Raw genomic sequence first — 12,272 nt, 5'->3', positions numbered from 1 at the left:
AGCGGAATTTGTTCTCTCTGGTCCAAGACCGCAGGGAGGCAGTAGGGCAGGCGCGGGGACAGGGTCTGCCCTCTTTCTGCTGTGCCATCCCAGCATGTTGCTTGTGTCCACGGCGGCGAGGCAGCAGCTCTGCAGGGCAGAGGGATGGGCCACGAGGATGCGTTTGTCCTGAGTCAGTCTTCAGTCATGTCCGGAGCCTCTGGATGTCTCCTGCTCACACCCGAGGCCAGGACGTAGGGGCGTGGCGCTGTCTAGCCACAGGACAGGCTGGGACGCGTGCCGTCTGACCTGGATGTCTTGCTTCCCGAGCGAAGCGAGTCTGTGGGAGAGGAGCCGGGGAGGGTGGGTGTTGGCACTGGGGGTGGTTGGGGCTGTGGTTCCTCTTCTGTATGGCCCTGAGCCCTGGGCGGTCGGTCAGTGGTCAGAGATGGTGCGACACGTCCGTGTCCTTGGTCCCGGGGCCGCAGGCCTCACATGATGGAGCTTGGGTGTGTTCTGTGTGTGCGGAAACAGACAGTCCTACCCCACCTCCTCTGCCTCTGTGGAAGCTGGCCATGCTGACATCCCAGTCTGTCCTCCTGGGGACACCACTCTGCCAGTGAGGTCTCATTTCCTAGCCCCACCCCGGTTTCTTTGGTCTAACGTATTTAAAAAATTTGAAAAGCAGCCCCTTGTTCCTGTGTATGTCTCACTCCGTTTCCCCCGGGGCTGACGTCCTGGGGGACCAGTGCACATTGGCTGAAACCATGAGATGAGCCGCGTTCGTGTCCTTCATGCTGGTCCTGTGCCGGGAGCTGGCTGCTGTCCATGTGGGTGTCTTCCCATGGTAAAGCTCTATCTTGTCTTCGTCTTTCAGTGTTTTCCCGTGGGCTGAAGAAGTCATCCCAGGAGCTGTACGGTCTGATCTGCTACGGCGAGCTGCGGAAGAAGGTCGGGGGCTGTGAGTACGGGTGCTCGCGGCTCTGGGAGTGACACCCCTGTGTGCTTGCAGCCTCTCCTGGTGGGGCCTGCTCTCCTGTCACTGCGGGTCTGTGACGCCAGCGCTCTTTCCCCTCCGACAGGTGCAGTGGGCCCCCACGTACCTGCACCAGCACTCAGACTGACACGTTGTTGACGCTGGTCATGTCTGTGTGTGCGCCCCACCCCTGGGCATACTTTCTTGGTCGGCATCTGAGGAGGGCCCTGACGTTCTTCCTGTGTCCCCTGAGTGCAGGGGCGTTGTCCTGCGTGCCCACAGTTCTGTTATCCAGCAGGCTCCACTGTCTTACCGAGTCCCTGCTTGTCTTATCGGAACACCCAACACCTGGTCCAGTCCCGCCGGTCAGGGATGTTGTGCTCTGGCCTTCCAGGGGCCCTGAGTGCCCAGTGGCCTACCTCGCCACCCCACGCGGGCTCAGAGTAGGGGCGCCCTTGTCTCTGCAGGTGGCACTGGCCACCCTCCCACAGTGGAAGGGTGCTCACCCACAGGGCCACACCAGAGGCCCAGTGAGCCCCACGTGAGGGGGTCGTAAGCCATCTCCTCTCTGGTCACCCAGCATGCCGCTGCTCGGCAGGGGTGGTGGGACGGGGGTGTGGAAGCAACAGAGGGACAGGTGGAAGGGTGTTCGTGGTTTGTGGACTGCTCTGCACGTGCTGGCCTAGAAAAAGGCAAAAGCCAGACAGGAGGCTTGGCGCCCCAGCCCCATCCTCCCTGTGGTCTGAGCACTTCTCTGTCACCCGCTATCTTTTCCTGGGGTGCTCCCGGGTGTGGTGCTATACAGGGCAGTGACTTCTCCCAGCCACTGCTGTGTGGCCCCTCCTTTGTCCCCGCCACGTACAGGTCTCGGCCCGTGCTCTCCTAGCCCATCTGAGCCCTTGCAAGGCCGGCCTGGCTCTGTGACCTTGGGTGGTTTGCCGTTGTCGCCCCCCCATCCCCGGGCAGCGCTGGGACCCTGGCACCAGGGGCCTCTGTACTTGGACCTCCTCCCCTCTTTCTGACACCCTGCAGCTCAACTGATCCCTCCTGCTGGTGACATCTCCCCCGTCCCTCTTGACCCAGGCACCTGTCACGCGTCCTCTGGACCCCACCTGAGCTCTTAGTGCCCTGCACCCCCATGGGGCTGGTCTAGCTGAGCCCCGCCTGACCCCGCCCGACCCCCGCCGGCCCCCCCCCCCCCAGCCGCACTCACTGGGACGTGAGTGTGCACAGGGAAGCGGCAGGCTTCCGGGCGCTGCCTCCTGCAGAGACTGCTTGTGGGCAGACGCTCCGCGGCTCTGCCGGAATCGTGGTCAGGGCGCGCTTTTATTTAAGACAGTCTTCTTAGCTGAGGTTTCTGGACCCATGTGAGTCCTGAAACAGTGGACGTCAAGTCTCTGCTGTGTCCCTGGGACTCGGACACAAGCTCCGTGCGTCAGCAGCAGGGCTGCTGTGCTGGGGGTGTCCTTGGGGCCAAAGAGGCTCCACCTCGATGAAAACAAATGTCCATACAAGGCTCCTTGGCTGTGAGGTGGCAGGTTTGCTCCCAGGTCTGAGTCTTACACCCAGAGCTTATTCCTGCTGCCATAGCGGCCCAGTGTTGGCACAGGGCACGGGGGACACACCAGCCATCTCCAGTCCTCACCCGTGTGTTTGGGCCGCTTTTCCCTGAAGGCTGGGTCCTGGGATGGTGCCTGCACATGATTCAAACCTGGTGGTTGCCACATCTCCATCCCCGGGCCTCTGTCCGTCTTTCTGGCCTGCATGCAGGACTGATGGGACCTTCGCTTTCCTTTTGGCACTGCTTTCTGCTTTCCCTTTTGATCTCTGCTCCCACGCCCATGGACCTGCAGGACAGTCTGGCCTCCCGGCGGAGTGCCTGGCCCTGCAGACCCTGCCTTCCCGGGGGGACGGCCTGCTGCGCTGCTCACCCCTGGGGCTGCTGGGACCTGTGTGCGCCAGGGGAGGGCTGTGCCCGCCTCTTTCCCTTCTGTCCCGGAGGCCTGTCTCTGTCCCTGTGGGATGTGCCTTTCTGTCCTTGTCACATGTCCTTTAGTGATCATTTGTCTGTAAAGCTATGTTGTCTTCGTTCTCTTTTTTCTTCCTAAGATTTTGTTTATTTATTTGACACAGAGAGAGAGAGAGATCACAAGTAGGCAGAGAGGCAGGCAGAGAGAGAGGAGGAAGTCGAGCAGGGAGCCCGATGTGGGGCTTGATCCCAGGACCCTGAGATCATGACCTGAGCTGAAGGCAGAGGGTTAACCCACTGAGCCACCTGGGTGTCACTGTCTTCGTTCCTGAAAGGTGTTTTGCGGGACGTAGATCTCTGATGCAACAGTTTTTCTTTCTTCACTGTGAAGATGTGGCTCCCACATCTGGCCTGCGCGGTTTCTGGGGAGAGGCCACTGGCCCTTGTGTCTTCAATCCTCTAGAAGGAGTAGTTACTTTTCTCTTCTGCTTTAAGGATTTTGTCCTTGTTTTGGTTTTCGGCCTGTCTGTGTCTGTGGCTTGTTTTTTCCCCCAAAAGTATAGAAGAGCTAAAAGAACTTTGCAGTGACCCGCAAACGTCCAGCTCCTCTCAGGTTACTTTGTTTCCCTGCCCGTCCAGAGGGCAGTACGGACGCTGGGAGGGCGCAGGGGAACGTGGGGTCAGCGCTAGCGAACGCACAGGCTCTCGGTTCATCGTTCACCCACCCTGGGGACCTGGTGACCCAGAGATGCCCTGAGCCCAGCAGGAGAGGCCTGCCTGCTGAAGACCCTGAGGGGGGTCTGTGCGCTCCACGGCTGGGGAGGGCGGAGGCTCAGCGTAGGGGGGTCTGGCAGGGAGGCATCCGCGTGCGGAGGCAGGTAGTGTTCCCTCGAGAAAGTCTGGGTGGATGGACACGACGTGCAGGTGGGGACGGCGCTCTCGGTCTGGGCTTTGGGAGGAGCTGCGGCTAACGCGGGCCTGTGTTCTGGAAAGCCGTTATCTGATAATGACTTGGGAATCTTCACAGGTTTTGTTCTGTAGAGCTTTGTGGTCACGTTTATTTGCTTTTCCGTTAAAGGTATGGACGACAAGAACGCCACAAAGTTGAATGAGCTCATTCAGGCCGGGTAAGTGGGGCTTGCCCTGTGGAGCGCTGCCACGGATTTGGGACGCACATGGGCTTCTCTAAGGCCCAGACCCGGGACTCGTGGTTTTCTTGCCTTTTCTCACCAAGGCCCGTAAAGTGCCGAACTCCCCGGGGTTAAGCGGTTTGCCGCTCGGGGCCCTGGGAGCAGGGGACCACGCCCGGGCTGCTCCCCGTCTCCTCCTTCCCTAGGGGCCCCCTGGCGCGGTGGCAGCCCCCACGCAGCCCTGACCACCTCACATTCCCGCCCTGTCCCCACTTGCGTGCGGCTGGGAGTGCCTTCTCCTCTCGCTCCCGGCGTCCTGCGGCTCCTCTGGTCCTGTTCCTGTGCTGCGCCCGCCGAGGCCCCGCGCCCCTCGAGGCCGGGCGGGTCTGCCCGTGAGGTTCTCCCGCTTGCTCTGCGCCGGCTGGTGCTGCAGTAGAGACGACGTGTGACACGTGCCTGGTGCCCCATTCAGAGCTGGCCTTCGGGGCCTCCTTCACTCTGTCAGCCTCTCTGTCAGGCCCCGGCCTCGTGCCGGTGTCTGACTCTGGGTGGCCCTCCAGCCCCATAACTGCCCGCTCCTCCCCCTCCCGGAGCCCTCCTGGGACCGTCCCGATGCTGTACTTCTCTTGGTGCCGCTCTGTACTCTCCTTGGGCAGTGGGAACGCTCCTCGGGGCGTTGGCAAACCTTCTCTGGGGAGGGATTCCAGATCCAACTCGTCCCAGTTTATAAATCCCGTACGACATAGAGTTCCCCTGTGTCCCAGCCGGGAGGTTGCAGCAGCCCTTCCTGGGAAGGCCCTGACCTCACAATCTTGGGGTCCCTCTTGCCCTCCTTTGCTCCTCTCGCCCGTCAGCCCTCTGCCTCTCCCGGTTGCCCTGGCGGGGGCCCTGGCCACACTACTGCGTGGCCCGGACCCTCCCCTGGTCCCCAGTCTGCAGGTTCTGTGTGCATGGCCTTTCCCCTGGTGCGGCCCTCATTGACGGCTGCCGCTGTGTCCCTCCCCCTCGACCCTCCGGAGCTCATGCGCTCCGCCTGGATCTCTGCCCCCTGTCCTAGATGGACCCACGGGCCGTCCCCGGGCTCCTCCCAGTCGAAGGCTAGTTGTCCCCTGGAACATCTGCAGGACGTGGCCTTACATCTCTGGTCTCCTTTCTCTCTCGGCCTGGTGCTGGCTGGCCTGCACGCCCCCGCCCGTTGGGCAGGAGCTCCTGACAGCTGGGGCTGGCCGTGTGGTTTGTGCCTTGGCTCCAGCCCAGCGTCTAACCTTACCGATGCTCCCGCTGAGCTCCCAGGGGTTTATTACCATGAACTGCCCCCTTGGAAGCAGGCACGGTAGTAACCAGGCCGCGGGCGCGAGCGTCGTGTGGAAAGGGCAGCAATTCACCCCGCCTGCCACGGAGGGGGCGGACAGCCTTCACCGCCGGTGTCCTCGGGCAGGTGGAGCCTCGTGGAGGCGTGGGGCCAAGCTCTAGAGCGAGTGACTCTGGCCACCGCTCCCCACCCCCACTGACCTGCAGTCTCAGCGTCTTCCTCCTTCCCGCCCTCGCACAGGCCCTGCCGCGCTGGGGTCAAAGCTGTTTGTGGGCTCTCTGGGTGCCGTGCGTGCCTCTGGGGCAGCGTCGCAGGAAGGCAGAGGATCCTTAGCAGAAGTGGTTTCTGGGCTTCACATCTCCCCCGCCAGCAGGAGAGCTGTCCCGTGAGCAGGAGCGCGCTCTCTGGATGCGATCTGGGGGGCGTCTCCTTCCCCTTCTGTTTCACTTGCCCCACACTCGGGCCGGAGCCGAGATTCCTGGTTCTTTGTGCTCAAGGGCGTCGGGCACTGGTTTAATGGAGAACTGTGCGTTTGCTTGGCTTTGAGTTAGTCTCATTGCAGGAGCGGCGCAGAGAGGAGGTGGCCTCCTGGGTTTCTGGACAGACAGGGGTCTGTCTCACAGTCCATCGACTTTGGGGAAGGCGTGTTGAGAAGCATGAAAGCGGCCTGGTGGTCAGTTTTAGGGCCTCCTGGAGATTGGAGAGGCCCTGAGCTGGGGGCCAGAGGGACGAGCAGCCAGGTCCCCACGGTCTGGGCAAGGGGCCATCATATTAAAGCCTGAAGGCGATGTGACTGTGGGATGGTTCCGACCCAGGAAGGATCCAGGAGGCGCGTGTGCACCTCATGTTTGCCTTGGATATCCAGTGGCGCGCTGTTGGGATGGCCCGTGGCCGGTGAACAGCGTGCGTCCGGGGCAGGTGGATCAGCAACCGGGCTGCTCCGGGGGGGACCAGAGGGAACGTTCCCGGGCCGTGTTCCCCACAGCCGGTGGAGATACCCGGCCTGCAGGGAGGGCAGCATAATTCTCCTTGCCTCGCTGTGGGCTGCGCGCAGGGACTCCTGAAGGGGGCCACATAGGGAGGCAGGAGGCGGCCAGCCGGATGTGACCCGAGCCCCCCAGCAGTGAAGTCGGGGCAACAGTGGCTGAGAGCGTGGGGTGGCGCATGTTCTCCCGACACGAAGGCACGGAAGTGGGGTTGCAGCCCCAGTCACGTTGCATCTCTTTCCCTGGCTGCCCTGGCACGTGACAGCCATTGGGAGAGCTTGCAGGCCGATGTGCCCGCTCCCCAGACCCCCCGGGTCAAGGAGGGGGAGGAGTGTTACCACGCGTGCCTCCCTGCATGGCTCAGGCCAGAGAGGAGAGCAAATGGAAGCGGTGTTGTTTGTCACAGTTGTGGGTGGAGAGTCTCAGGGCACTGTCCGTGGAAGTGTTTGCAAACAGCAGGCGTGCAGTGTGCGTGTGTGACCCACCCTGTAAGTGTGCGTGCCCTCTGACCCCACAGTCCCACGGCGGGGAAGCCGTTAGGCCAACGGCGAGCCACCCTCGTAAGGGTGCGTACCGCGGTGCCAATCTTGCTGGCAGAGGGCGGCGCAGAGGGAAGCGCGGGGCCTGGCGGGATGTGGTGTGCGTTCTTTTCTTTGGAAGCGAGACGGGGTGAGTGCTTGGCCGCAGCGGGACAGCTCAGTGAGTAGCTCTCGCCTCACGCCAGGGCCCTCTGGGGGTGGCGGGCGTGCAGGGCACCTCCGTTCTTCACACCAGCCTTCTGTTTGAGCAGCTCGGAAGGGAGCTTCTGTCCCGTTAGAGGAGGGAAGGTCCGCGCTGGGAAAGGGTATTCTTCTTAGCTCTACGCTGGTGTGACTGTTTTTGCCCTGTGGAGCCTTATTCACGGAAGTGCATCTGTCTGTATTTCTGGCTGCAGAGGTCTAAGGTCTGTGGCGTGAGCCTTGGGACCTCAGGCTGAGTGGCTGCTGTCGCTGCCTGGTGGTCAAACTGTGTAGGAGCCCTCGGAGGGTTGTGGGGTGACAACGACCCCCCCCCAGTGCTGGCCCTGGGACGTCGAGGCGGGGACAGGTGGGAGCCAGCGCCAGCACAGAGCTCGTGAGGCCCTGGGCTCGAGGAGTGTCCCGGACAGAGGCTGGGTGCCCTCGGGTCCTGCTTCCCAGCTCCTTCCCCCAGGCCCCGTGGGTGGCAGGCTGCACGAGGGTTTCTGACTGCCGTTGCCCTCTGCTGCCCCCACCCCGGGACACTCCATCTCTTACCCGGGTGACGGGCTCTCCCTCTTCCCCCGGCTGTGAGCTCGGACGCCGCCCCAGCCCTGAACCTCCACACGGTCTGTGTGTCGTGTGTCTCTCACGTGTGACTGGCCAGCTCGGCACTCCCTTGGGTACCGTGGGAGCTTACCTGTCGGGCCCCGGACCAGCCCATAGCTCCGGAACAGCTGAGTGCTGAGCACCGGGGCCAGGTCAGACGGGGCTCCAGGGAGCCCCTCACAGGTCCCAGGTGGGGAAGCACGGTGGTGCCGTGTGCTGCTGGCTCCGTGTCTGCTTGGCTGATGTGCCGGAGAAGCAAGGTGGTCACTCTTTCAGTCTTTCAGAAAGTTGATCGTGAAAAAGTTCAAGCATCAGAAAGGTTGAAACAGCAGGAAAACAGACACTGTCTCCCCTTGACCTGGATGTACTGGTGGAGGAGCTGCCTGCAGGCCGTGCTCACGTGCACCGGCTCTGGGTGGTCGGAGAGGGCGGTCCTGTGTGTGCACGTGCTGTCACTTGTCCTGTTGTGCCTTCCATTCCCTTTCTCCCCTGCTAGACTGTGGACTTGTCTGTGGTCTGCGGTACGGGCCGCTGTCTGGAAGTGTGTCTTGAGCAGGTGCCTTCTTACGTGTGCGCGGCAGAGCAGAACAAGAGCGACAGTAGGGCCATGTCTTGTGTCCACCATAGGCTCCTGTGGGATAGCGTCCCTGCCCTGCAAGCCCCCCGTGCTATCCTGACTCGCTCCCTCCCCCAGCCCTGTCTGCAAGGGTGCCTTTTCCCGAATGTCACCGAGAGGGCATCACCCAGAAGACGGCCTTTTCACACAGCCTTTCACGTCCTATTCCGAGTGTGAGGAAGTGCATGGCGCGGACACAGCCGGCTCTATCACCCCCAGCCTCCCTGTGTTGCCCCTCTGCGGTCCCCATGCCCGCCCAGCCGCGGCAGCCCCCTAGGGTCCTCCTCTCCCAGGACGCCATCCACACGGGGTCACACCGCGCCCGGCCGTCTGAGGTTGGCGGTTTCCCTGTAGCGGTGTGCATGTGAGCTCTGTCCCTGTGGGTCTGGAGTTGGTGCCTCTCCCTGCGGCGTAGCGTCCCCGTGGCGGCCGTCCCGTGTGCTTCTCTGTCCCCCAGAGAGGGGCACGGGCTGCTCTGTAGAAGGAGCTGCTCTAAACCTTGGTCTCAGCGTGTTCGTTCTGTGGCACCCGGGCAGACGTGTAGGGGTGTGGGTGCTGGTTTCCTAGGGAGCTGCCTGTGGTCTTCCAGGCAGGCCCGTCGCTGCCCACGCTCTCCACACTGAGCCTCACGGGTGGGAAGTGGTGTCTCCTGGCGGGGTCGGTCTGCACATCCCTGGGGACTAGCCACCCTGAGCATCTTTCTTGTGCATGTCCGTGTCGCCTTTCTCTCTCCAGTGACCAGCCTGCTCAGATCTTGCACCTGTTTCCTTATCACTGAGATGAGAAAGTTCTCAAAGTGCTGCAGACACAAGTGTTTGGTCGGGTGGGTGTCGGCAGTGTTTTCTCCTGGTCTCCGGCTTGTCCTGCCTTCCTGGTGCCTATGGGGGGCGGTGCTCAGTCCTGCTGAGGCCCCGTCTGCTGTCTTCCTTTATGGGCTGTGACTTCAGTGTCACCTCCGGGAACTCTTTGTCTTGCTCAGAGTCACGGTGCTGCTCTCTGCCTCTTTGTAAAAGTTTTAGGGTCTGATGTTTCTATTCGTGGTCTGTGACATGCAGTTCGTGCCGTGGTTCATGTTCGTGGTCCGTGGGCATCTGGAAAGCGCTGTCCTTCCTCCCCTGGTGCTCCCATATCCTTGTGTGAGGCCCGCGGGCCGCGCTGCGTGGGTCTCTCTGCAGGTTTCGCTCCCGTTCCACGGCTGGGTGTGTCGCCTTCCACCAGCAGACGCCTGTTTCCGAGAACAAAGCCAGTGTCCCATAAAGGCGAAGCAGATGCGGGGGACGTCAGTGCGGTGCCCGTCGGGAACAGCTCCTTTACTTGAGGCCGTGGAGTGCCGACGCAGCTAACTTCCCGTGTGCTCCTGCACACTTCCTCAGTGGTCTGTGAGCGTCCTCTCGTTGGAGAGCTGTAGGACTCGGGAGCAGATGGATTGAGGAGAGCCCTCAGGTCGCCCCTCGTGGCGACAGTCCCAGGCTAGCGGGGAAGAGTTAGCACGTGTTTACTGGGCTCGTCACGTGACTTTGCAGAAGGGAACGTAGACTCCCGTGCCCGTAGAGGAGCTAGCCTGTTGCCCGTTTCGTCAGAGCAACAACGTGGGGGTGGGGGGACGGGTTGCCTGGGGTCCTCTGGGCGACCTTCCGTCAGTGTCGAAGTGCGAGCCTTCTGCAGATGGTGTGTCTTAAAGCCGGGGCGCCCGGCCTGGTGGTCGCCCTGCCGTGGCTCAGCTCCAGGACGGGCTTGCGGCTGGGGGGCCCGGACCGCATCCGGGACTGTGGCCAGGCCCGTGAGGCCTGTCTGCGAGCCGAGCGGGGCTTTGCCTTGGCAGCCGCAAGCCTCAGGACATTCACAGGACCTCCGTGTAAGAGAAGAGAAAAGAGAGCGTGATCTGAGATGTTTTCTGGTCGTACAAGAGGGGGCTGTTCAATTTCACTTAAAAAAAAAAAAACTAAAAAAAGGAAGTCACAAAAGAGCAGTTTAACGGAAATGTAATTATCGCAAACACAGGTGCCCCGTGGCACGGCCGCCTACCCCGTTTTGTTGCTCTGGTGCAGATGGAACAAGAAGTGACGGGCCGAGAGGCCCCCGGGCCCTGAAGCTGCTGCCGGGACCGGCTGGGACTGAGTCCGCCTTCCGCACGCCCACAGCAGCACTTAGCCGCCTCCGTTTCCCTGGCTCAGGGGGGCCTCTCCTCAGGGTTTCCCTCTTCGGCGGGGCGAGGCGTGCCTTCCACACAGACTCCGTCCTCTGAACCACGCTGCCTGGCCCAGTGCCGGGAGTGGGCTTCCTGGTGTCCTGGTCTCTTCGACAGGCGACCCTAGCTCCGCGCCGCTCATGGTGCTATGCTGATCGCTGGCACAGAAGGGGCTCGGCCCGCAGGCGGCTGGGTGCGCGGCACGGCGGCTACCTGGTGGCGTTAGCGCTGGGGTCTCGTGAGACTGGCTGCCGCAGCCTGGTCCTGCCCACATCCCACCGCTGTCCCGGCCTTCTAGACTCCCTCTGGGGGCCTCCGTGTAATCTGCTGTGGGGGTCTCAGAGCTCTTTCCCTCCCCAGGAGGAGGGCGGTGCAGCTTCGTTTCCTCAGAGGTGGGAGTTGTGTCTGAGCCGGCTGCAGCGCAGATGTGAGCGCACCCGGGGCTTGTCCTCGGGGAGGGTTGGGGGTGGGGAGCCAACGCTTGTCTCGCACCGCCGAGGGCACCGGGACCTCCATCTGTAGGCAAGACTGTTCCAGAGTCACGCTTCTATAGCTCTGTGCGTCACACGCAGATACAGCCGCATGCACACCCAGTGGTGCAAACCCTAACCCCAGCCGCCCCGTCCGCCTTCTGCTCCAGAAGTAACCACGGACACAAGGTCCGTGTGGATCTCCGATTTTTTTTCCCGGGTACCTCGTGTGTGTAAATGTACAGATATAATACGTGATTCTTTTTCATATGCTTGGAATCGTAGCACATACGTCCTCTAAGTCCTTCACTAGGTTTTCTTAGAAACGGAGTGGCCATGACAGAGCAGCTCTCTCCTGGAGAGGTCACAGTGTTCCAGAAACTGGTTAAAACAGTTATAAAAGCAACTTACGGCATACCAGACCCTGCTAGAGAGTGTGAACCTGCGTCTGTAGCCACTGGTTGGCCGGCCAGAGCTGCCTGTGACGTCTCAGGGTCCTGTGGTGACCTGGTCCAGAAGCACTGGCCTGCACATGCCTTTGGTGACTTCCTGTTCCAAGCAGAGGAAGGGCTGCCATGTCCCGCCGGGTCCCCCGTGTCCCAGAGTTGTCATCACTTCCTTGTCAGCCAAGCTTTCTCAAGTATCCCCAAGCCTCCCAAGTGTGCTTTCCAGAAGGAACTCTCTTTTGGATGTTCTGTTCATCAGTTACAGGAAATTCTTTAGTTTATGTCATTCTAACACACAAGCTGTGGCCACGGTGGGGTTCACACAGGGTCATCCTCAGCTGTGGCAGATCCAGGGCCCGCCTGGGGTCCGTTTTGGGGAGCATGAGCAGGTGGCACCTTGTGTCTATGGGATGCGAGCGGCTCCTGCTCCCGAGGGCTCCGCCAGTGTGGCTGATGTAGGGACCGCAGAGTGCTGTAGTGGGGAGTAGTGGCTGCCTCGAGCAGGGCTCGGAGCTTCTGCTCTCCAGGGACCTCGAGGAGGTGGAAGAGAGAAGGGCGTGCATTTGACGTCTGATGGGGCTCCTGCACAGTGGGCTTTCCAGGGGATGGACAGCAGCTGGTGCCACACCACTTGCAGGCCGGAGGGCGGGCCCGCTTCCGGTGACAGACAGGTGTCCTCCTCGCAGCGGGAGGTGCGGGCGGGAGGACAGTGGGACCTCCAGCGTCATAGTGTGGTCTCACCGTGGGCAGCTGCCTGTGACCCCGGGGGCTTCCAGACCCCGTGTCTGTCCAAGCTCTCACTGGCCCTCTGTGTGTGCTCGGCGGAGAGTGGCCATTCACTTGGAGACCTCACGGTTCCCCTCAAACCTTCCCAG

General features: G+C 61.8%; 1 protein-coding gene and 1 long non-coding RNA gene across 2 annotated transcripts in view; one reads left to right on the top strand and one right to left on the bottom strand.

Moving 5' to 3' along the window:
* LOC111156066 (cramped chromatin regulator homolog 1) overlaps positions 1-12,272 on the top strand; it is a 54,225-nt gene that overhangs the window by 21,275 nt on the left and 20,678 nt on the right. The window contains exons 5-6 of the mRNA XM_022516653.1: positions 857-940; positions 4,003-4,051. Of these exons, the coding sequence (XP_022372361.1) occupies positions 857-940; positions 4,003-4,051 (133 nt within the window). The remainder of the gene's footprint in view (positions 1-856; positions 941-4,002; positions 4,052-12,272) is intronic.
* LOC111156067 lies at positions 871-12,265 on the bottom strand. Its single transcript, XR_002641178.1, has 3 exons — positions 10,319-12,265; positions 5,567-10,142; positions 871-918 (listed from the first exon to the last, which is right to left on the bottom strand). It is a non-coding gene; the product is annotated as an uncharacterized LOC111156067 (long non-coding RNA).

Source organism: Enhydra lutris, unplaced genomic scaffold, assembly GCF_002288905.1.
Source record: "Enhydra lutris kenyoni isolate GAN:26980312 unplaced genomic scaffold, ASM228890v2 scaffoldscaffold45, whole genome shotgun sequence".
In the NCBI taxonomy this organism is placed as follows: domain Eukaryota; kingdom Metazoa; phylum Chordata; class Mammalia; order Carnivora; family Mustelidae; genus Enhydra; species Enhydra lutris.
This window is presented reverse-complemented; position numbering and strand designations above follow the sequence as displayed.